This window comes from Myotis myotis, unplaced genomic scaffold (genome assembly GCF_014108235.1).
Source record: "Myotis myotis isolate mMyoMyo1 unplaced genomic scaffold, mMyoMyo1.p scaffold_m19_p_2, whole genome shotgun sequence".
Taxonomy (NCBI): domain Eukaryota; kingdom Metazoa; phylum Chordata; class Mammalia; order Chiroptera; family Vespertilionidae; genus Myotis; species Myotis myotis.
Genome location: NW_023416324.1, coordinates 213,263,950 through 213,288,557, shown reverse-complemented (window position 1 = coordinate 213,288,557; position 24,608 = coordinate 213,263,950). Strand labels below are relative to the sequence as shown.

The window sequence follows — 24,608 nt, the reverse complement described above, 5'->3', positions numbered from 1 at the left end:
CTAAAAAAAAAAAAAGACCGTACCCTTTTATGTAATGATGTTTACTTTGAATTTATATTAGTTCACACAAACACTCCATCCATGCTTTTGTTCCGGCCCTCCGGTCCAGTTTAAGAACCCATTGTGGCCCTCGAGTCAAAAAGTTTGCCCACCCCTGAACTAACCAGCAGTTTACTCCTGGTTAACCATTGGCCCTTCCCTTTCCCATAAGTGTCTTCTCAACAAAGTGAGATTTTTCTCTTAGGAAAAGAGCTACGGTGCCTAGGAAATCAAGGATGTCACAGCCTTTCCGTTCTGAGGACTCCATATTCATGGAGGGTCTAGTCCAGGGGTAGGCAAACTTTTTGACTCGAGGGCCACAATGGGTTCTTAAACTGGACCGGAGGGCCGGAACAAAAGCATGGATGGAGTGTTTGTGTGAACTAATATAAATTCAAAGTAAACATCATTACATAAAAGGGTACGGTCTTTTTTTTCAATAGTTTTATTCTTTTCAAACGGGCCGGATCCGGCCCACGGGCTGTAGTTTGCCCATGGCTGGTCTACTCCATACAGAGTCTCTATCCTCCACTTTATTCAGCAAAAGGCAGACACACAGCTAATACACGGGGACTGTTGAATGATGAGCTTTACTGTCATAGGATTAGAATGTATATGGTCAAATGGTTGCATCATTTGAACACTTTCCTTAGGCAAGGGAAGTTAGGAGCAACCGGAAATGTGGTTTTATATCTGAGTTTTAAGAAAAAAAACAAAAGGAAATGGAGCCCTTTGCAATGGAGCTGGAGCTGCCATGTCAGGAAGATGGCCTGGTGCGCCTTATGCCTCACATCCTGGAGTGTTAGCACAGGGCAAACTCACCTTTGTGCTAGGCCCACACAACCTTGTGCCCCAAAGAACTGTTTGCAAGGATAACAAGAAAGCAGACACAAGGACCACCAGACTGAAAATTAAAAACATGAGAGTTGGCGTCACTCTGTTACGTCACCTGCACCGATAGCAATGCCCTCCTTCTGTGGATGTCAATGTCCCTTCCCTTTCCTATAAGCACCCATCACGTCTGTCTCCTCATCAAAACAGTTTTGGTTTCTGCCTGAATCAGTGCCTCCCACACAGCTATTCCTTGATCTTAAATAACTGCTTGCTACCTCTCACATCAGAAAGTCTTAGGTTATCATCCTATATAATAAAAGGGTAATATGCAAATTGGCTCTAACATTGGAACGACCGGTTGCAATGATGTGCACTGACCACCAGGGGGCAGACGCTCAATGCAGGAGCTGCCCTCTGGTGGTCAGTGTGCTCCCACAGGGGGAGCTCCATTCAGTCACAAGCCAGGCTGATGGCTGCGAGTGGGCCTAAGCCATCAGTCTGACATCCCCTGAGGGGTCCTGGACTGCGAGAGGGTGCAGGCTGGGCTGAGGGACCCCCTCCCCTGAGTGCACGAATTTTCATGTACCAGGCCTCTAGTGATTATATATTAGCTTTCAATATAGAATATATATATTTAATACACATGTTAGCCTTCAATGTACCTATTAGCTTAGACATGCATATCCATATGAAAATGCAATTGTTTACACACATTAATGCACATAAACACACCTGTTAGTGTGTAGGTACCTGTGCATGAGCTGTGTGTACATTATTCAAACCCTGCCAGGGAGCTGCTATGCTCAGATGCAGAGACTCAGACAAGAGGGTAAAGTCATTGGCATGCAGGCTCCCGGCTGGGGGCCGGCTGGGCAGCATCAGAGGGGCCCTGTGCCTCCACAGATCACCCTGAGGGGCAGGTAAGGCTGCCCTCACTGCACCAGGGCTGATGTGCTAACTGTGCAGAAACCTTCGTGAATGCACTTGTGGGCGGTAGCACTGTTCTCTGAGTCAATATTTAAACTCCGAGATGCCTCCCCCTTGTAACGCCTTTGAGCCTGAAATTTAATATCTTGTGAGGGAGATTACATCAAAGCAGAAAAACACAAGAAATGTAGGCCGCACTGTTTTCCCTGCTGAACGCCCCCCTCCGTGCGTGAAGCCACGGCTCAGCTCGGGGAAGTCTGGGAGGTGACTTTCTCCCACCAGGTGACACCCACCTCTGCCCGATTTTAACCTCCCCCAGGGCCCCCCTTGCGTGCGTCCCCTCCCTGCACCCAGGGAGGCCCCAGGAGCCTCTGCCACAGCTCACACACCTGCCTCCAGGAGGAGGAGGGCACAGCGCCCTGTGCCAGGGAAGCTGTGGGTGACGCTAATGCCCTGGAGGGAGCTGCTCTCAGGGCACATAACTGAGGCAGAGGGCACTGCACCGGGCAAGGAGCACACTCCCCCTGGGGTTCACAGGGGTGCAGGCCTAGAGCTCGCTGTGCAGGGCGTGGGCGGCCCTCCAGCCTGCGGCTGAGCTCCAGAGCGGGAGCCTCAGAATCCAGTGTTCCCTGCTCTCCCTCCACCATCTGCTCCCTCACATCCCCAGTTATCTCAGGCTCAGTGCTTCCTAAACATGCACACGTTCACGCACACGGACATGCCCCCCTGCCCTGGGCTGGCCACACGTGCTTGCCCCATTGGCCATCTGTCTCCTACACTTTGGCCTTTCTCATCGCCACCCCTCTAGGCAGGGCACCCTACTTGCTGCAAGCTGAGGGCGCAGAATAAAGCTTGAGACTCTAAGTGCCAGCCCCCAGCCAGCACCGGGCCTTCCCCAGCCCTGGGGACATGTCCTCTCACCCCCTGTCTTCCTCCATGACACCTGCTGTTCCCAGGGCCTGGAGGGGAGGAGCCAAGCCATGGGCGGTGGGAGGGGACCATCCTGACAGGGTGGCAGGTGGTGGAGGGTGGAGCAGGCTCTGGGAGCCCGTGGGAGGAGGGAGGGGAGGACAGTGAGCTGGGTGGCAGTTGGAGGGAGGCAGGGAAGGCTCATGGAGGAGGTGGGAGGCAAGAGAGTTTTAAAATGTGTTTGTTTTCTTCTTTGCTTTGGGCCAGAGCAAAGGCAAGTGGCGCCGGGCGTGCTTCCCGTCCCCTATGGGCCTGGGCTCCCAGCGTGGACAGCCGGCTCTGCACTGGGGTCTTGGGAGGGAGCTGTGGCTCCTCCATAGTCCTGGGTGTCACCTGAGCACCCACTGGCGTGGCAGAGGGCCCCAGGAGCATGGGGACGTGTGGGGTTGGAGACAGACAGATGTTGGGGAGCTCACAGCCCCAGTGGTGGGGGGGCAGCCTGATTCAAGGCCTTGCCTCTGACCTGCCAAGCTGGGCTGGGATCATGTCACTCCCGCACTGAATGTCTGCATTGTGTGTGATTACTTCCTTTAAAAGGGGGAATGAGGGAGGACCCAAGTGCCCATGACCCTGAAGGAGAGAGGGAGACACTTCAGTAACGTGTCAATGGCACCTGTGCCCCTGAGATCGGGTCCGAGAGGATGTGGCTGACCCACACCTGGGATTCACACCGCCAGTGGCTCGAAAAGGCCAAGTGAGTGAGAAACATTACTATTGAGGGAACCGAAGGTCCTAAAAACTGCTGTTTTAGAAAGAATGACCCCCCTACTGGCTCCTGGGAGAAACGGGGTGTCTGTCTCCTCTCTCCACCCACTCTCCACCTCCCTATTTCTGCCAAGAACTGCTGGGTATTTCCACGTTTCCTCTTCAACATCATCACATTGGAAACATCGCCTCATCTTTCCATTGCATCATCAGTAAAACAGAAACACCAGTGGCTTGGTTGTCTCCAAAATCAGGCAGCTGAGGCCGACGGACGCACTGCGTGGCCTCCAGGGGTGGCTCAGGCTGACTGTTCCTGCACTAAGTTAGTGGGGGTGGAGTGGCAGATGGACAGATACTGGAGCTAGAAGCCTGGGGCAGGGCTGCCACCCTCTGGCACCTCCCACCACCGCTGCAGAGGAAGAGGATTTGTGTCTGCTCAGCCTTCCTTCTCCTGCCTGGCATTACCTAGAGCAGTGGTCCCAGCCTCCCAACAGGGCAGACTTAGTAATGCCTAAAGACCTTTGGTGTCACAAGTGGCATCTAGTGAACCGAGGTTAAGGCTCCCATTAAAAAATCCTGCAACTCGCAGAAGTCCACAAGGAAGACATGCCCAGCTCCCAGTGTCAATGGCACCCGAGCTGAGAGACCCCGATCCAGCCCTTCCCGGTGCCAGGGAGAAGGTGCAGGTGTCGGAGATGAGCTTCTCACCAAGCATGTCAGGGACATTCATCAGGAGGTGAGGGTCCAAGTGATCACCAAGACCTTAGACAGCGGTTCTCAACCTGTGGGTCGCGACCCCTTTGGCGGTCGAACGGCCCTTTCACAGGGGTCGCCTAAGACCATCGGAAAACACATATATAATTACATATTGTTTTTGTGATTCATCACTATGCTATAATTATGTTCAATTTGTAACAATGAAATTGGGGGTCACCACAACATGAGGAACTGTGTTAAAGGGTCGCAGGGTTAGGGAGGTTGAGAACCACTGCCTTAGAAGGAAGAGGAATGAGTGTGAGAAAACAGACCTCGTCTCATTCCCATTTGCTCGAAGATCAGTGACCACCTGTACAGACGTCAGGCACCCAGGCTGAGCCTTATTCACTGTGGTGCTGCTCTGAACATGGCTGTGTGTTTCTACCAGTAAAATCCCTTAAACTCATGTTGGCTCCGGAGTGGCAGGGGAGGAGATTGAGTTCTTCGGAGTGGGCCATAGGGTGAGGGACTCGGCAGTGCGTGCAGGGGACAGCGGAGGGAGGTGACAGAAGCACTTGGAAGGACATGGAGGGGAGAAGAGGGGATGTTCGCGTCCATGGAGACGTGGCTCAGGCCATTAAATTGCATGAGGATTACAGCCCGTTTCAGGCCCTGTGACCTCAGAGCTGGGATCTCCGATTCCAACTGAACATACTCATACTCTCAACCAGGAGCAAGTGTCCTTGAACTTGAAAGATGTTTTCCAGGAAGGACAAGCACATGCCTCATAGTGACTGCCCTCTCCTGCTTCGGATCAAAGGGTGCTTGCCTGCTAACAGTGGGACTGAAACGATAGGCTGTGTGGGGACCAAGGTCAAATACGGTCGTCTGCATAGATCTGTGTCCTGAGGCTCCGGCAAGGTGGCCCCTCTCAGCACCCACTCTGGAGCCTCCCTGCCCTCATCCTGGGCACAGGGCCCCAGGAGTGAACATGCAGAGGAGACTGCGTCGGCCAGAGTAGAGAGGACGGAGCCAGTCTGGTGAGTGGTGTGAGTGGGTGGGTGACGGAGGGATGGGACACCAGGGTCCTGGGAGGGCGAGAGAACCTGCCTCCAGGCGGGGCTTCCAGAACCCGTTTCGGAAGCACACGGCAGAACTTCTGGGTAAGGGAAGGGCCACTCCTGTGATTGGTGCAATTAGCTAGTTATTAATATCAATAAAGGGAAGAAGCAGAGGGGAGTCAGTCACTGTGGGCGTGGCCACCTGGGAAGCTCACACACACGTTGCTGCTCCAAGGGGATTGCTCCTCCCTCCCCCACCCCGTACTGGACTGCTGCGGGGAGAAGGGGGAGAAGGGCACACGCGCAGTGAAGTTGGGGTGATGTAGGGAAGGTGCTGGCCTGTCAGTCTAGCTGGGGAACACTGGATGGGCCAGGAGGTGGGCCCCCTCAGAAACGCGTGAAATCTTGCAAAGTTAAATCCCCACGAGCGCCCACTCTCTTGCGTGCTCACCTGTTCTCCCTCCACAGCCCTGTGGCCTTAAGCAGCCGCATGGCCATGGCCGCGAGGACCCCACAGGCAATGGACTGCGGCTGGGAGCACAGGCTGAGCCGGCCAGACGCGGGGCTGGACTGTGCTCTCACAGGGAGCAGACACGGCGGGCAGAGGCCTTCATTCAGGCCCCGCCGAGGACACGGCTGGACTTTGTCCCTGGCAGAGATGGGACCCTCGGAATTTTTCATCATCAATAAAGCTTTCCAAGAACCCCCATCCTCCCGTGGGGGCCTCAGGAAATTCATGCAGCTCAGGCAGCCACCACACTGCAGACACGTGAATGACGCAGACAGGAGTGGGAGTGGGGCTCCAGGATGGGCAGCAGAACACGGGGTCAGAGGGCCCTGCAGCCTGGGAAGGCATGGTGGCCAAGCCTCCCTCCCTGTCCCACTCGCCTGCTGCCACGCACAAGACCAGGTATGTGACTGTAACCCACACTGCCAATGCACCCATGTGGTGAGACCTCCTTTGCTGTAGCTGACATGTTCCCAGGAGCTCGGGGTGTGGGGGAGATACATCAGCCGGCCACGACCATGCAGTGAATTATTACAAAAGTTTATGCAAGAACCGCCTACCAAGGTTCCCTTCGGACCGCAATTCCAGGCTGTTTGCACACCTCTGGACACCTCCAATCCTCACCGCCTGACTTAGCTCTCAGGCCCGGGACAGACCTGCCTGCTCCACGTTACCGCTGATGACAGCACGGAGCAGGACTGGTGTCCTCGGCAGGGTCCCCGTCTGCCTATTAGAGGCAGGGCGGGGGTCTCTACGAGATCAGGCTGTCGCTTCACTGTGGTCAGCCGCTGGGTAAGAAAGTGCTGGTCACGGGCCGGCACGCTCACAGCAATTTCCTCCAGTCTGGGGGTTTCGGCTGCACTATTTGGATAATTTCACAGTCTACGTGTGAAATTATCCATTTCCAAGATGCAAGCAGAGGTTAAAGTGTCAAAGGGCAGTGGTAAGAAGGTGGAAGTCCACAGCGAATGCTGTGGCGAGTGAGGACGATGCACAGGTGAGTGAGGACCCACTGGGCATCCCAGTCACACCCCTCCTGCCTCCCTCCCTTGCCACCGGCTTCTCTTGGCTCCTATGAGTTGCCTCTTTCCTCCTTTGAAGTTCCTCTCTGGGTCCTTTTCACATATATGTTTTTCTGTGTGTTTTTGTCATGTATAATTTTGCTGTCTCTCTATTTCTCCCTCTACATCTGTTTTCCTTTTTTCTCTGTGTTTTTTTCTTCCTTATCAGGCCCCCTCTTCATGTCAACAATGTAACATAAAAATATTTTGAAGTGTTACCCTGTATTTATTAAACTTGATTTCAATGAAACATTTAAAAGCCTGTTAATATCTATGTCTCTTGTTTGCCCTTTTATTTTTTAAAAAATATACTTTTATTGATTTCAGAGAGGAAAGGAGAGAGAGAGAGATAGAAACATCAATGATGAGAGAGAATCATTGATTGGCTGCCTCCTGCATGCCCCACACTGGGGATCGAGCCCGCAACCCAGGCATGTGCTCTGGCTAGGAATCAAACCGTGACCTTCTGGTTCATAGGTTGATGCTCAACCACTGAGTCACGCCAGCTGGGCTTGTTTGCCTTTTAAAAAAATGACTGAAGTTGATTAATGGCACATGAGAGAAAGGAACATTCCCCATTCCTGTTCTAGAAGATGAAGAGGTCACCCACGCCATTCCCGGCCTTGCCCAGCCACCGGCAACAGTCGACCCCTATGGTGATGGAAGACTCGGGCTTTCCCCCCAGTTCTAGTTAAACATGGATGTTCTAGGAACCAGATGGCGTTTGCTCTGCAGTTGAACAAGCAAAGCATTTCCTGGCTCGAGAAAGCCATTCTGTGCACCGTGTCCTAGGCATTTGTGGTTCTGTTTATGTCCCTTTCCTCTGGTGGCCTTGGGTTTTATGCTCCCATCAAATTTAGTGTGTAGCACTTGTGTGTTAATCCTTTGATTAACTGGTTGGTTCTCCCTACATAATTATGTATTTATTTCCTTATAGATTTCCTATGCATAATGAATGTGGAGCTGTATATAACATTATTCATGAGTTTAACTTTGATGAAATATTTATCAGTATTGATTGCCTGATGAACTCTCATAACGAGAGCCTAAAAGAGTTAGAGCATGTCTTATGCACTTTATAATGTTCTATATCTTTGTAAGGATCGGTGAACTGGAATGGTGAGTAGAATTCCAAAGTCTGGTCTCAAATTTTGAATTTCCTTGTGTATTGAACATGTCTGTGTGATTTTTCTTTCTTTCTTTTCTTTTTTTTTTGTTAATCCTCACATGAGGATATATTTTCATTGATTTTTAGAGACCTGGAAGGTAGGGGGAGAAACAGAGAGAGAGACATCATCGATGTGAGAGAGACATATCAATTGGTTGCCTCCCACACATGCTCCGACCAGTGTTGGTGATCGAGCCTGCAACTGAGGCGCATGCCCTTGACCTAAATCAAACCTGGGACCCTTAGTCCACGTGTGGGCCAACACTCTATCCACTGAGCCAAACCGGCCAGGCCTGTGTGATCTTTTCATAAAGACAAAGCAACTTAGAAGAATGAATGTACCCTTTCATCTACCCAAGGGTTTGGAATTCAGTTTTGACAGAATTCCCTTAAGCCAATGGATTTATAGATCAGTCATTACAGTTATTGCAGAGGCAAACCTGAAATCTAAAACCAACCAACCAGAAGTCCAACGAGCAGCTCTCATTTAAATGCATTTGGATCCAACAGAGGTATAAAAATTAATATACCATTATTGAAGAACCAGTAGGCCCCTTAGAGTGCCTTCAGTGCTCCACAGCTCAGTAAGGCGAGTCAAAAGTAACATTCACTGAATTTCTACCAGGAGCCTCATTGTGAAACCAGCATTACAACTCCAGTGCTACACTAGCTTAATCCCCTTACACACTCAAAACTCCCTTCACTGACAGTGACGCCGGGCTCCAAGCTAGCCATCTTTCTAGCTCTCAGAGGCTCTGCGAGTCTTTTGTGTTGGTGTCCTTGGACTTGGAGATTAGAACTGAGTCTGCTAAAGTGCTGACACTGTGAATTAGTTGGTGCTGTCCGCGGTCCTACTCCGTATTTTGACGACACAGGCTCATCAGCTTTGCAGTGGTACAGGTAACCTCACTACGCATTCCAGTCAGGCAGGAGAAGAGCTTTAAGGTCCTTTCCCCTCCAGAGAACCCATCTGGGGGTCTTTAAACCTCGTGGCAAAGCCTTTGCACATGTTTCATGTAGAAAGAAGGGTGGAGCAGAGAGGGCAGGGGGTGATACAGAAGAGAGAGTGGAAGAGAGGCAGTAAATATCGTGGGCAGTTGGTCTTCACCCATCCCTTTGAGTCATTGTGTAAATGCTGGAATTAGTGTGTGTCAAGACGGATGAAACTGGCCAGGGGTTCTGGGTGAGGAATGAAAGAAATGCAGTGTAAAGAACTTTTTAACATTATCTTTTCTAGGTGAGGGGCAGACCTTTGGGGATAAGGGCTCATTGACCAGCTACAAAAGGACACTTGTATTTTAATAGCTCTATGAATTGAGGAGTGGTAGAAGAGGAAGCAGGTGCCCAGTTAAATGTGGCAAGATTAATAGTGACTTTTGCAGGTCAAATTGAATAAAGTGTTCATGGCCCTAATGGGAATGGAGAAGTGTTTGCAAGCTTCCCTTGAAACTTTAGAGATGAAATCTAGCACCAGGGACAGTGTTTATTTTCAAACAAAAATCGTCCGCATTGTCTGCTTATTCATAGCCACATGGTCTTTTTTTGTTCTTAATCCTCACCCAAAGATATTTTTCCATTGATTTTTAGAGAGAGTGGAAGGGAGAGGGAGAGATAGAAAGACACATCCATGTGAGAGAGATACATCTATTGGTTGCCTCCCGCACGCAGCCTGACTGGGGCCAGGGATCGAGCCTGCAACCAAGGTACATGCCCTTGACTGGAATCGAACCCGTGACCCTTCAGTCCATAGGCGGACACTCTACCCACTGAGCCACACTGGTTAGGGTGCCACATGGTCTTTAATATTTAAACTCCAACATATAGACTTGCATTTCTCGTTTTGTGGGAGGATTTATTTTAATTAATTCTTCTTTCTTCTTAAAAAACATGTATTCTATTTATGTAGCTTTAGAGCTTAGAGCATTATAGCACTGATCCACACCAAAGCCAAACTGTTCCACGCCACTTACACCTCAAGCACTCCATTTTGAATAGTTCTGTTTGAAATTTCGGATCAACACCTGGAAGGTTTAGTGATCATAAATAAGACATCCTTTCCTCTCTTTCGAGTCTCCAGCCTATGCAATATCTGCCCACAAAACTTCAGCTGACCTGGTCCAAACTTGCCCAAGGTCAGGTTGAAATAACTCTGGGTCTTGATTCATACATTCAGTCACCACTTCGGCGCAGAACTTGACCCCGTGCAAGATGGGTTTCTGAATCATGCACCATGTACCATCGACACAAGGCGACCTGTGTCAAACAGACCTTGGCTACCGCAACAGTGAAAGGCAAGTCAGATCATCACAAAGGCATGTGGTTTGTGTGAGAGTTTGCGGTTTCCCATGCAAAACCAGAAATCAAGAATAAATTCCAAACTACTCACTCATGGATTCTGTCAGCTTGGCCATTGCTGCAGGTGCTTCTTTGTGCTTTTCCTGGAGGGGAGAAGAAAAGACAGCCATGTAGGAAACACGTTTCAGATATGCATGAACACAATGGGTCTGTTACAGCTCTCTCTCTCCCTTCTTTTCCTACGTTAAAATGTGCTCGCCAATGATGAAAGGAATGAAAAAAATCTCACACGATAGCTATACGATCAGTTGGTCACAGAGAAGAGATTTGGGGGCCATTAAAGAACGTGCCCTGCTGTTGGAAGTGCGCGTCTGTCGCAGTGATCTTGGATAAATATAATTGGTGACGCACGGCCGGCTTCCGGAACCTCTCTGACACGGGAGTTCTGACATCCATATGCCAGTCCTTTGCTCTCTATTTTCTCCTGTGGAAGCTTTTTGGTATTTTTGGAGCTGGTATTTTTGTAGTCATTTGGTTTCTTTTTTCCCTAAGAGCTAAATAGATTTTATACATTTTTCTTTGTCTTGCCTTTTTGACTTCCTGAAATCTTTTTTAAAGGTCGTCACTTTTGATGGGTTTATAACCTTCTCTATTTTGGGCTAAAAACATTTTGTTTCAACTGGGATAGAGGTGGCGGCCCACTGAGTGTGAGGGCCAAGGATACGTGCAGAAATGGAACCTGTCCCAGTGAAGAAGTTACGTAGGCGAGATTAAGAATGATGGTCATCGCTACTACACAGCTCCCTTCACTGCCTTCATGCTTCTTTCATTTCCTGGGGTTCCTGACATGGATCGTAACTGAAATTCTGGCCACTATTATTTTACTTTTTTTAAAAAATATATTTTATTGATTTTTCACAGAGAGAAAGAGAGAGGGATAGAGAGTTAGAAACATCTATGAGAGAGAAACATCGATGAGCTGCCTCTTGCACACCTCCTATTGGGGATGTGCCCGCAACCAAGGTACATGCCCTTGGCCGGAATCGAACCTGGGACCTTTCAGTCCGTAGGCCGATGCTCTATCCATGAGCCAAACCGGTTAGGGCTTATTTTACTTTTTAAAGCCATATTCTTTTTCTGATTATGAAACGAATGCATGCCCATTATTTAAAAACACAGAAAATATTGAAAAAATGATAAATTATAGTCATCTCATAATACCACCTGTAGAGGAAACCACTATTATAATTTGGTGAACACATTTCTGTTTTCATTTCAATACCTGTGAATATTTACAGTCAGGGCACTATGATCCCATTTCTATAATATAAATATGTATACTCTGCATACAATGTTGTAAGTTGCTCTTTCACTTAACACCCCATCCTCCATCTTTCTATGGCAATAATGTTAGAATGCATCATCATTGTTTGAATGACTGCGAAGCATCTGTCATGGGTTATCCCACAATTTCCTTAACCAAGTCCCAGTTTATTTGCATATAGCTTTTCACTGTTTTACAGTAGGCTGTGAGGAAGCATCCTTGAGCCCAAATTTTTGTGCACTTGGCCTTCTAAGGGCTAATAAATCTTAGGGCTAGGTATGGCTTGGCCAAAAGGTATGACTATTAAGAATTTTGACAACTGTCCCCACAAAGTTCAGGTCTGATAATGTATAGAAGTGTTTGTTTCCTTACATTCCTGTCACTTGAGAATGGCATTACTACGTCCCCCCCACTCCCACTCTGCTGGGGTCCCCAAAGGTGTAGACGGAGTCCGCGAAGAAGGAATGACATGGAGACAGCGTTCAGTTGATCAGCATGGTTGGGTTCTCCAGCCAGGTTCTATAGCCATGTTCCCTCGCTAGGTTCTCCAGCCAGGTTCTGTCCAGGTTCTCCAGCCAGGTTCAGTAGCCATGTTCCCTCACTAGGTTCTCCAGCCAGGTTCTGTCCAGGATCTTCAGCCAGGTTCAGTCACCAGGTTCTAGTCAGGTTCTCTTGCCATGTTCTATCCAGGTTCTGTAGCCAGGTTCTGTCTCTAGGTTCTGTGGCCAGTTTCTGTCCAGGATCTTTTGCCATGTTCTCTCGCTAGGTTCTGTCTCTAGGTTCTGTCTCCAGTTTCTGTCCAGGATCTTTTGCCATGTTCTCTCCAGCGAAGGTCTTCTGTCTCTAGGTTCTGTGTAGGTTCTGTGTCTAGGTTCTGTGTCTAGGTTCTGTGTGTAGGTTCTGAGTCCTGTTGTCTTGTTACATCTGTATTTATACCAGTTGATCCCAATCCTATCAATCTCTATTCCAAAGGTTAGGGTGTTTCTTATCTCCATTCCAGGGAGTAAAGATTATGTAGCTTAAGCATGATTGTTCATAGTTAAAGTGATTAATTACCTGCCTGGCACTTAGTTAAGGGGTTTTATTCCCTCCCTAACTTCAGGGGAAAATCCCTACCTGGGGAAACAACCTTTCTCAGAGAGGTGACCTTGGTTAAAACACATAGTGCCAAGAAGGTGAGCAAACATATTAAGAACAGTATGCCATATATGCCAGGTCCCTTGAAACAGCAAGGATGGACCGGCTCCCGGCACCACTCTTTGCCAAAGTGACAATAAAAAAGTGGGATCTTGCTATTTTATTCTGTCCTTTTTCTTTCTCTGACACTTTTATGGACAACCAGGCATTCTGTCCCAGCTAATCGGTACATCCTCGATGCTCAGCTTCCTGGTGCTGTGCCCCAGCCCCCGTGGCATCAACAACAATGTCTGAGAAGCCAAAGGAGGCAGCTATCTTTGCCCACGGCCATAGCGCAGTGCTGAGCTCACCACAGCTGCCTGGCCAGCACCTGAGTGACGTGTCACAGCTTGATGTAGAAGGACAGCTAACAACCCCATTATTCATGGTCTGGTGTTACTATCCCCAAACTAAAGAGTCTGCTTTGAGTGTCAACAAACAACGTTGAACATCACAAGTCAATGCTCGATTTTCACAAGCCCTGTTTTCATAGCAGTGAAATCAGGGCACCACCATCTCTTATTTAAACTAATCATTGAGAACGGAAAGAGCTAAGGGCCCATCATCCACCATCCTGCCTGCCATGTGGTGTATGTCGACATGCAGAGAAGTAGCCCCGCTGTTGGGGAGGCTAAGAGTGTCGTGTAGCAGAGACAAGGCAGGAGCAAGGAGCCTGTCACAGCCACGCGGGTCCACAGGCGCGCACAGACTTCCTCAAAGACAGGTGGACCCCAGTGGTTTGTGAGAATTCATGCATAGAAGCAACTCCATGGTGAGAGCTCAGCAGGCTTCGTCCTTGACCTCTGGGACTTCGTCCTGTCTCTGCCTGCTCCGTCCTGGATTCTCCACTCCCCCTCTCAGTCCTGGTGTGATTCTATCTCTCCTGTGTCCTGCCCCCAACGCCCCCCCCCCCCCCCCCGCTTCTCTGGCGCCTTGCCCCATAGTCCTCACTCTGGGACACTGATTGGCTTGGCTCAGCCCTCCTCGATGGCTCCAGTGGTGAGACTCCCCAGAGGCTCCCAGGTCCCTCCCATCTCATCCTTATAAAGCTCTGTCCAGTCTGCCTGTCCTCTTGTGGCCACCACTTTGCATCTGGTGACCTAGGACCCTGCCACCTTTTGTACCCCAGTCTCCTGCTGGGTGGTCCTTGCAGCTATTTTTTAAAAAATATTTTTATTGATTTCAGAGAGGAAGGGAGAGGGAATCATTGATCGGCTGCTTCCTGTAGGCCCCCCACTGGGAATGGAGCTTGAAACCCCGGGCATATGCCCTGACCAGGAATTGAACTATGACCTCCTGGTTCATAGGTCAACTCTCAACCACTGAGTTATGGCAGCCAGGTATTGCATTTATTTCTAGTCAGGTGTGTTGGATAGCCTAGTCCTGAGAAATCAGACACCACTGATTTCGGCACATTTCTCTTCCCTGGAGTTAAACAGAAACCACTGACATGGATGGGGTAGGGGACCTTTAAAAATCCTAAATTTCACTCTGTTTGACTCATCTATATCGTAGCTTATGGTGGAAATCATGACATATGTTTCTGGGTGAGTCGTTTAGTCATTCTATGGGGTGTCTTCAAACTCCGTATGTCCTTCCCTCATTATCGGGAAGTTGAGGTTCGCAAGTGCCTGGCACGTGTCCCCATAAGGCATTGACATTTCATTCTCAATCCCAGGCAGACTGTCCTCCTTTTTTAAAGCCAAGAGTTTCCTCCAAAGTACATGTGCTGGGCTTTCAGCGCCGGGAAGAGATTTGGAATGGGAGTACATTAAACATGGAAAGGAGTGTTTCAGAGATTGTCAGGTCCAACCCATGGGCGATGCAATTGGAAAAACTGATGTTAATGCTGAGAAGAGAATTTACACAGGCTGGTCTCTTCCCCTTATCAACAACCTCCTCTGCCCTAGAGACCCCGAGGTCCACCACACACAGACACGATTCCTCCTACAACAGCCCCGGTGCTGTGTTCGCCTTCTCTGCGTCCTTTGTCCAAGGAATCTCATTCTCAACAGTATCCCTGATTTCCACCAATGGATGATGATTTCACATTCATTTATCCAGCTCTGACCTCCCATTGAACTCTGGCTCCCTCACTGAATAGCCCCAACCAGATGCTCAGTGGATGCTCCAAACCAACACGGGCAAAGCTACGGTCTATTCCCCAACACTCTCCACCAGCAGCCCTCTCCCCCATCCTCTTCAGCGCCTCCCACCCAGGCAAATGTGACCCAGGGGCCCCTGCTTGAAATCTCTCAGTTCTTCTCTAGCATCTAAGGATGCACTCCTTGCCTTTCAGCCAGGATGCTGCCTGGATATTTCTTTCTGTATTCTCTGCCTTTGGTTAGTGGGGTCACCACCCACCTTGTGCCTAAGTCAGAAATGTGGAACACCCCACTTCTCTTTCTAGGATATGAAATCTGACCTCCCTTAACTGATGTATCTTAAAGGGACTGTGACTGTGGCTTCTACCTGTCTCTAGCCTCACTTGCAACACTGAGGGACTGCCCAGAAACAGCCCCCAAAGGCCTATCTAAAATACAAATGTGACCCAGGCCCGAAATCTTTCCATTCTTCACTAGCATCTAAGGTGCACTCCTTGCCTTATAGCCAGAGTGCTGCCTGGATGTTTCTGTCTTCTGCACTCACACTTCAGTTAGAGGTACCATCCTGCCTTGGCAATCCCTGCTTCCTCTGCCTAGAACCCTCAATTTCCTTTTCCTCCTGTGCTCCCCAAACACATCCTACAAACTCCACTGGACACCATTAACCTCCAGTTTCCCCCTCGTCTTCATGGCCATCTTTCCGAATTTTATTTCTAAAAATGTTCATGCTCCAATGTGGCCGTGTATCACATTGTGTAATGTGCTTTGGTGATAGGGGATCCCAGCACCTTTGGAGAAGCCAAGTCTTGCCTCCCAACAGCCCTTTGGAGGCCCCCACCTGCACAGCCATGGCTGGGAGGTAGTGTGTGGTAGACCAGAAGTCTCCACCACTGAAAGGCTGCTTGCCCACCAGGGGTCTACTCATCATGAATGTCAACTGCTGGTGACCATGTACCTCACATGCCGATTCCAATCTCCTCCATCATAATAGAACCTTCCAGAACCTGAACAAGCCTCTGGGAAGAGCTGGGTGGGTCCTTTTGCTCTAGGAGGCAGTCCACTTACAACTGTACTGTCACATATTTAATGGAAAGCAGAAACATTTGAAGTTTTGGGGATTCATGATGACATGTTTAAGCAAAACATGCCCACAGATGTGGAAAAAAAATCCTAAGTGTCTTGTTAAAATCATATAAAACACCTCGGGAGAGTACTGATCCTCAGTGGGTATGTAATTTTCATTTTGTCTGAATGGATTCTCTCCATCTCACCTGGAAATGGAAATAAAAGCTCAGTGGTTTGCTTTGTGTATGTGTGTGTGTGTGTGTGTGTGTGTGTGTGAGAGAGAGAGAGAGAGAGAGAGAGAGAGAGAGAGAGAGAGAGAGAGACTCATGAGTCATAGCTTCCAGAGGGTGGAGGGGGCGCTTTGCTATGGGCGGGGCTTGCAAACACACACACACACACACACACACACACACACACACACACACACAGCAGGAGTCGGTGACCGGAGTGAGGCTGTGTGTTAGGCAGAGCTGGTGCCCTGTTTTCTGCTCCCGAGAAGCTGGCTTTTAAGGATGAAGGGAAAAGTCATCATAGTTGGTATATTTCAAACCAGCCAGACTTGCTTGCATCTTGGATATTTTTATCTCTCTAAAATGTGTGCTTATATTCATCAGAAAACTGTGATTTTTTTCAAGTCACAACCATTTAAAGAAACAATTCTATAAAATGGGGAATAACAATGCTATTTCATGGCCTGGTACCCTCATTTGTAGCTTACCTCCAGGTTCAAACAAGGCCCACAAATCTCCCACCTTGTTCTTAGGGTTCCCTGCAGATGGCCCACTGTGGCTCACTGTGGCCCACTTCCTCTCTCCTGACATGATGCCATAGCAGGTTGCCTAAGGACTTATGTAAAAGGAAGACATCACACCCTCATATAGCCAATCAAATAAGTGTTCTTATAATAAGGCACCATATATGTTTCCTGGAGCTGCTGCTGCAAAATATAGGCCAGAATATCTAAGAACTATGAATTAGCTTTTTGTCTATGAAAAACTAATGGAAATAAGTGGTCAGCAAGCAACTATGGTTTGGAACAACAAAAGTAGTAATCCCCCTAACATTTATTTCCTATTGATCATGGCCTGGCACTATACGTGCATTACTAGATTATCTCATTTAATTCTCACAAGGACCCTATGAAATTGGTACTGTCATTCCCACTTTGCAGATGGAGAAGTTGAGGCTCAGAGAAGTTGAGCAAATTTCCCCAGGTCACACAGCTGGTAAGGAGAAACGTGGGGTATCAAACTCATGAAAGTTCTAACTCATGGAACCAGAGCAGGCTTCACTGATGAAGAGTGTCAATGTAGGAAGAAGGTGTAAAGAATGATGGGGGAAGGAGAGGAGCTAGTAAAAAGTACAGCATGAGATGGGAATCTTGGTGTCTGAGGAACAGCAGGTGACAGGTGAACTGAGGCCAAGTATGAGAAGAGCAGCAGGGAACTAGCTTAAAAAATTAGGAAACTGTGGCAGGCCATGGCGCCAGGCTGATTCGCTCAGGAGGGAGACAGGGCCTGGAGCTGGGGGATGTTTGAAGCTGTGGGAGGAGGAAGGGGGCCAAGGCCTGAACCTGTGAGAGCACTGTGGGGAAACCCAGACAGCGTACTCCCTCTTGGAAGCCAAGGGGCATGGCGGTGTGAAGAACTCAGAACGTGTCTATCAGAAAGTGGTACAATTTTTTTTTTTAATATACTTCTTTATTGATTTCAGAGAGGAAGGGAGAAAGAGAGAGAGAGATAGAAACATCAATGATGAGAGAGGATCATTGATTGATTGGCTGCCTCCTGCACGCCCCCTACTGGGGATCAAGCCCGCAACCCAGGCATGTGCCCTTGGCCAGAATTGAACCTGGGACCCTTTAGTCCTTAGGCCAACGCAGTATCCACTGAGCCAAGCTGGCTAGGGCGAAAGTGGTACAATTTTATTCTAGATTTACTCAGTAAGAGGCTTCTAAGGTGACTTAAAGTTTTTGTGATTTGGGGCAAAAAAATATCTGAAGGGGAGTGTTGGGAGGAGAATGTAAAATTCTAACTGGGCAGCCCCATTGGTGTGGCTCAGAGGTTGAGCGTCCACCCATAGCTAGGAGGTCATGGTTTGATTCCTGGTCAGGCCACATGTCCGTGTTGCAGGCTCAATTCCTCCAGTAAGGGGCATGCAGGAGGCAGCTGATCAATATTTCTCTCTCATCATTGATGTTTCTATCTCTCTCGCCCTCTTCTTCTCTGAAATTAATAAAAAATATTTTTAAAGAATTCTTACTGAGGAAGCCATGCAGGATGCTCTTGGTAATAGAACCTTTGGTGCAAAAGGCTGAGAGCCCTGCCTCAACCGGAAACCCTCCCTAAGGTCCCTTAGGTACAGGTCACCCTGCTGGGTTCCCTGTGATGCCATCACTCTGGCCATGTTGACCAGACTAAGGCGGGTCCCAATATGCTGAGGTATGAGGATGTCTTACATAGAGAAATTAAACATGACCTAAGGCTGTGCTTGTACTGACATCACCTCAATTCATCTTGCTTCACAGGGAGTCTTAGGTGGGAGGAAAGGGTTGGGAGTATCACCCTCAGTCCTTTCTTGGAAGCATGTTGAGCACATTAACTTATCCTGCCAAGAGGAATAGGTTGTGGAAATAAGAGAGAATTGCTGGACCACACAGTGGACAGAATTTCTCAGAGCCCCTCTGCTGCATGTGACCTGCCCTGCTTGATGCCCCGTGGCCACTCTAGACTGCCATCAATATTGAGGCACAATTCCTCAATGCCCAGGTGGTTGGTTTCTTGGAAGACTGATGAATGACTCATTCCTCCTTTCCTGGATCCTAGAAATATCATAAAATATAGGACAAGCATGATCACCAAATTTACATCAAGAAGTTTCCTTTAAAGAAAACACTGAGCTAGACTGCAGGGAGATATTGAGGAGATCTGGGAAACTGAAACACCCAGAGCCCTTCCTGCTGACATCACTACCAGCGGACCATTTCTCAGGATGCATCTGCACTAGGTTGCCATGTGCTACCCATGATTCCATTGCAAAGTGCTGAATCTTAGAGGCAGCAGGGACCCTCCTCTCAGCCTCACTTCATTCAGCCTATTGCTTCTTTTCTGGGCCAGCAGCTCTCTGAGACTCTTGTCTTGCCTCCAGGGCTATTTTCTAGGAATCCTAAACTTCCAATTATCGATGCCTCTTCCACCTATCTTCATGTGAGGCACAAGCTTTGCTACCCCCCGTTCTGTTCATAAGAAGAAAGGGAGCAGGTGACATATTGTTTCCTTTCTTTTACCTTCAATTTTTAAATTTGCTCATGAATCAAGTTCTGGACACATTGAGTCCTCCAATAGTTGCTCTGTATTCCCAGCTTTGCCCCATTCTATAGCAAGTCAGGGCCCTTCCCTTCAAGATCTGGCTTACACCTCCCTCCCCAGGCTCATTCCCTATCACTCCTGGTGTCTAAACTATGGTCCATCCAGATGAGCCCCTTTGGTACCTGAATACATTGCAATGCACCATCCTATCTTTCTTCTCCTGCAAAGTTAAGTCCTACTTGTCTTTGAGGATTCAGTTTAGATTTGACCTCTTGGTTGACATTGTCCCTGGCTACCCCTTTCCTAGTGACCATTCTCTTTGAGCCTCAGCATCTGTGCATATGTCTGTTGTAACTTCCTAGAGCTGTGACTTTCAACAGAGAAAGCCAGAGGCAATAGTTAAGACAACTTCAGGAACAATTGGAAAACTAAAGAAGGATCAATCCCTTTGTTTCCAAAGAAGAAAACACAAAATCCCCAAACAAAACTGAAGAATGAATAGAATGAATAGTGTTTCCTGGAGCAGTCATGAGTTTCCTGACATGGGATGCTGACTGATAATTTGTACTGAAGGTTTCAGAAGAATTTCTGCTCCAGTAAATGGTGAAATGAAATGACTTGTAAGAAGCCTTCTAAAATTGTTTTAGGGATGTGGTCATACTTCGAGGAAAAAATTCCCGATTCCTTTTGGTTTTGTTTATATGGAGTTGTTTCTTTTATTCAGTCAGAGGTGAGTGGTGGGGCAGTGGTGGAGATGACATGGGGTTGATGATAGGGACGGACTAGTTAGTTACTTTGACAGTTAAGGGATGTTTAGAAAAAAAATCACCTGACCTAGCAGGTTGACCTTGTTTTAAGGCAGTGATGGCGAACCTATGACACGCGTGTCAGAGGTGACACGCGAACTCATTTTTTTGGTTGATTTTTCTTTGTTAAATGGTATTTAAATATATAAAATAAATATCAAAAATGTAAGTCTTTGTTTTTTTATGGTTGCAAAGATCAAAAAATTTCTATATGTGACACGGCACCAGAGTTAAGTTAGGGTTTTTCAAAATGCTGACACGCTGAGCTCAAAAGGTTCACCATCACTGTTTTAAGGAGTCACTCAGGTCAGTGGCGAGATTAATATGGTCATTAGAATGCCTTATGTGTGCCTACTGATGCAATGTTGTGTTAGGGATCCTTATGCAAAGGCACCATGGCGGGTTATTGGTTACCCAGATAAATCAATTGTTCAGTTGCTTTTTGACTGGTGCTTATAGTTTTCATGGGAGCCAGTTTCCTACCCTAGTGCTATACTCTGTGGTGTGACACAACTTGTCGTGTTCTCCTTCAAGAACTAACTAGGCTATAATGAAGAGCAAGGAATTAATTAATTAACTAATTAATTAACTAATTAATTAATTAATTAATTCATGGCTTGGCCTTGTGAGGCTATGACAATGCACAGCCTCTGGGAGGGCCCTGATCAAGTTTTTTTGACAGGCGAATAATAGAATACTGAAGTTCAAGACTAAGCTGCCCAACATTGGATAACCCATGTGTAAATTCCCCAATCAGACGGAAACCCAGTGGAGCACAATAACAATTCCATCCCAAACTAGGCCATTCTTGGGCACTGTCAGTGTCCAGGGAAGTGCTTGTCCTCGAAACAGAACACCATCCCTACTGTACTGGGTCACCGGGGAGCCAAAAGGGCATCTGAGAGCCCCGATTATTGCAGCCACCCAGGAAGTCAGCCTGTTACTTATGCATGCCAGAAATGGTGTAGGGAACAAGGAGCTGTGATTCTTCAACCTGTCATCTGTGTCAATAGTGATAAAAGATACTAATCTGAAAGAATATTTGAAAAATATTACTTTGCAAAATTCAATTTCATAACCAAATGTGACATTTACTGGGCTGGAGAATGAGGAACATTTATTGATATAAATCATATCATTTTCTTGTGCTTCCTGCCACGTATTTCAAGCTTGAACTTCTGTTTGGGCAGAGGAGGGAAAGGAGAGAAATGGTACCCCTTTATTAGATACCTCACAACTGATTCTCAGCAGCACAGATCTCTGAGAAGAAAACACCACCCCACTCTCCTTTTTTTTGTTCCTCTGTCCCTTCTTTCTCTATATTTATAATTCATCTCTTATTTCAGCTTCTGAGAAGATAGAGTAGGTGTATTTTTCCCTATTCTTCCCACTAAGTACAACTACCCCCTTTCACCCCAGATATTGTATATAAAACAAATATATAAAGTGGAGAGCAGAAGACAAACCAGCCAGAGACCTTGGAGCCTGAGGAACAACATGGTAGTGAGTCTCTCTCTCTCTCTCTCTCTCTCTCTCTCTCTCTCTCTCTCTCTCTCTCTCTCTCTCTCCATGTTTCTTATATTCCAGACTGGATACTGTGCTGGAGAAGCTGGCAACTTGGAAATGTCAATGGGTACAGACAAAAATGCCTCAAGAAAAGTCTGCCCTCTGTGGACGAAAGGGGCCATATGCTGACCTGACAAGCTCAGGGGAGGCCTGCATGGCGGTCTTGCAAACTCAGAGACCTAAAGTCACCACAAAGGATGGTCTGAAATTAAATTTTAACTAAAAACAGTTATGGTGGGCAGTTACGTCCGAGGCCAGTATCTTCACTGATAAGGTCAACCTTTACCTTAACTGAGCCTATCTGTCTTTTTGCATCTATGATAACATACCCTTGAAATGTCTGGGTAACTTGTAACTTCCCTTTTTCTGGAGCCCCTGGGGCACAACCAAATGTGCTGGGCACCAGGACAGATACCACAAATTCCTTCATTATCATGTTAATTGATCCTGCACCCATCTAAGTGTGTGTCCATCATTTTACTTTTTATCCAATCCCAGGGGTTTCCCCTGCTTTGCTTTATCCCTCCTCCTTAATCTATCACCAATGGATTTCATGTAACCCACCTACGTCCCTTCTTTGATTGCAAATGTATAAATACAAATGTAACCCCACCACTCTCCGGAGCATTATCTTAATTCGTTGAGGTCCTGCTTCCCGGCATATGTCGACAGTTTGGCTCAAATAAACTCACAAAAATTCTTCACAGGTTTCAATGGTTTTTACGTTAACACCTCTCTAGCCAAAAGACCAGGAAAGAGGCAGCCTAGGAAGATACAAATCTTGTAGATAATCACCACTCTACTCCAACCAAATACCACAGAAAAACTGCAAGCCTATCCTGGAGCAGAGGAGGCATGGGGACCCTAGATTCCCACTCTTCAGGAAAGTAACAAAGCACCCCCAAAATCCTGCCAGGGTGTGTTGGAGAAGACAGAGTGGGAAGCCCAGATTTTCATCCTTGCTGAGGGGGTATGAGGCCCCCTGAGACCACATGGGAAGCCTGGATTCTCTCAAGATTTAGCAATAATTAGATAGTCCTCTCCACCTCCACTGGGTAGTATTAGAAGAATCCTAGTGTAGAGTCAGGACTTCCCCTGCCACTCATCAGCAACTCCCCCAAAGAGTAGTGGAGACCATTGTGGACACATTAATGAGGTGCCCCTCTTGTTCCAGCCCAGGTCATATCCCTGGAGGCCCCGTGGAAAGCCTGAACTCTCTTCCCACCCAGCAGTAACAGGATCTTTCCCCACCCTGGTATCGATGGAGGTGGACATTGCACTAGGCAGTAATGAGCTGGAACCTCCACTCACTCCCGGAGTGGTGTCAGAGGAGGCCTGCTGTAATATAACATTTAAATAAGATCCAGAGTCTTAAAAAGTAACACCCAAAATGTCAAGTTTCAAGAAAAAATTCACTTGTCACAAAAAGAATCCAAAAAGACATTGAATGGAATGAAATGCCGGGGTCCAGCCCCAGCAGGTCCAGGGGTTCCCCATAGGTGAGGACGGAGTCGGCGAAGAAGGAATGACATGGAGGCAGCGTTCAGTTGATCAGCAGCCTAGCCAGGATCTCTAGCCAAGTTCTGGTCTGGATCTCCAGAGAGGTTCTGCTTAGGATCTCCTGCCAGGGTCTGTGTCCATGTTCTCTTGCTAGGTTCTCCAGCCAGGTTCTGTAGCCATGTTCCCTTGCTAGATTCTCCAGCCAGGTTCTGTCCAGGTTCTCCAGCCAGGTTCAGTCACCAGGTTCTAGTCAGGTTCTCTTGCCAATTTCTGTAGTCAGGTTCAGTGCAGGATCTTTTGCCATGTTCTCTCCAGCGAAGTTCTTCTGTCTGTGTAGGTTCCTTCTTCTGAGTTCTGTCTTCTTCGTTCTGTGTTCTGAGTTCTGGCTCTTGCTGTCTTGTTGCATCTGTATTTATACCAGTTGATTCCAATCCTATCAATCTCTATTTCAAAGGTTAGGGCGTTTCTTATCTCCATTCCAGGGAGTAAAGATTATGTAGCTTAAGCATGATTGTTCGTAGTTAAAGTGATTAATTACCCACCTGGCACTTAGTTAAGAAGTTTTATTCCCTCCCTAACTTCAGGGGAAAATCCCTACCTGGGGAAACAACCTTTCTCAGAGACCTTGGTTAAAACACATAGTGCCAAGAAGGTGAGCAAACATATTAAGAACAGTATGCCATATATGCCAGGTCCCTTGAAACAGCAAGCATGGACCGGCTCCCGGCAAATTCCCCCTTTTTTATTTTTTAAAATCAGGCATTAAAAAGAAAAACCCGAAATGCTCTCTTGTATCCATTTTAAGAGTAGGATTGGCGCTTTCCACTATTACCTGAGTCCTGATCTATCACCCCAGGGACAGCTTGCCAATCCTGCACTTTCCCGGGGAGGAAAGGCTGCAGTGGGGTTAAGGATAAGATAAGGCTCCTTGGGCCTACCTTCTCCCATGCCTCTACATTTACTTTTCGGGCACCATTCCTTCCTCAGAAAAGCATGGACGTATTTCTTGTATAAAATGTTCCATCTGACTGGGAGTAACCTTAATTCCTCTGCTAGCAAGCATATGTGTTAAAAGATCAATACGGAGTCTTTTTTCTTTAGACACAGTATGGCACATCTTCTTAATCTAAAGATCAATACAGAGTCTTCTTTCTTTGGACTCAGTATGGCACATCTTTTCAATCTAAGAATCAATACAAAGTCTTCTTTCTTTGGACTCAGTATGGCACATCTTCTCAATCTAAGTTCTGTACTATCCACCTTCTTACCCTACTTATCCTCTATAGGGGGGTCTGAAGTACCCTGGTGGAGTCCTATCCGTCCCGAATGTGGGGGTTCTCAATGGGGGGGGGCTTACCTAGGGGAATCCTGTTCCAGGGGTTCCCAAAGGTGTGGACGGAGTCGGCGAAGACTATCCACCCTCTTCCTACGGTGGAGTCCTATCCATCCCGAGAGTGGGGCTTACCTAGGGGTCCCTGTTCGGGCGCCATATGCC

The 24,608-nt window shown here is 47.7% G+C and overlaps 1 protein-coding gene across 1 annotated transcript in view; it reads right to left on the bottom strand.

Moving 5' to 3' along the window:
- Positions 1-24,608, bottom strand: part of KCNJ6 (potassium inwardly rectifying channel subfamily J member 6) — a 162,091-nt gene that overhangs the window by 90,457 nt on the left and 47,026 nt on the right. The window contains exon 2 of the mRNA XM_036347161.1: positions 10,355-10,406. Coding sequence (XP_036203054.1) covers positions 10,355-10,379 — 25 coding nt within the window. The 5' untranslated portion in view covers positions 10,380-10,406. The remainder of the gene's footprint in view (positions 1-10,354; positions 10,407-24,608) is intronic.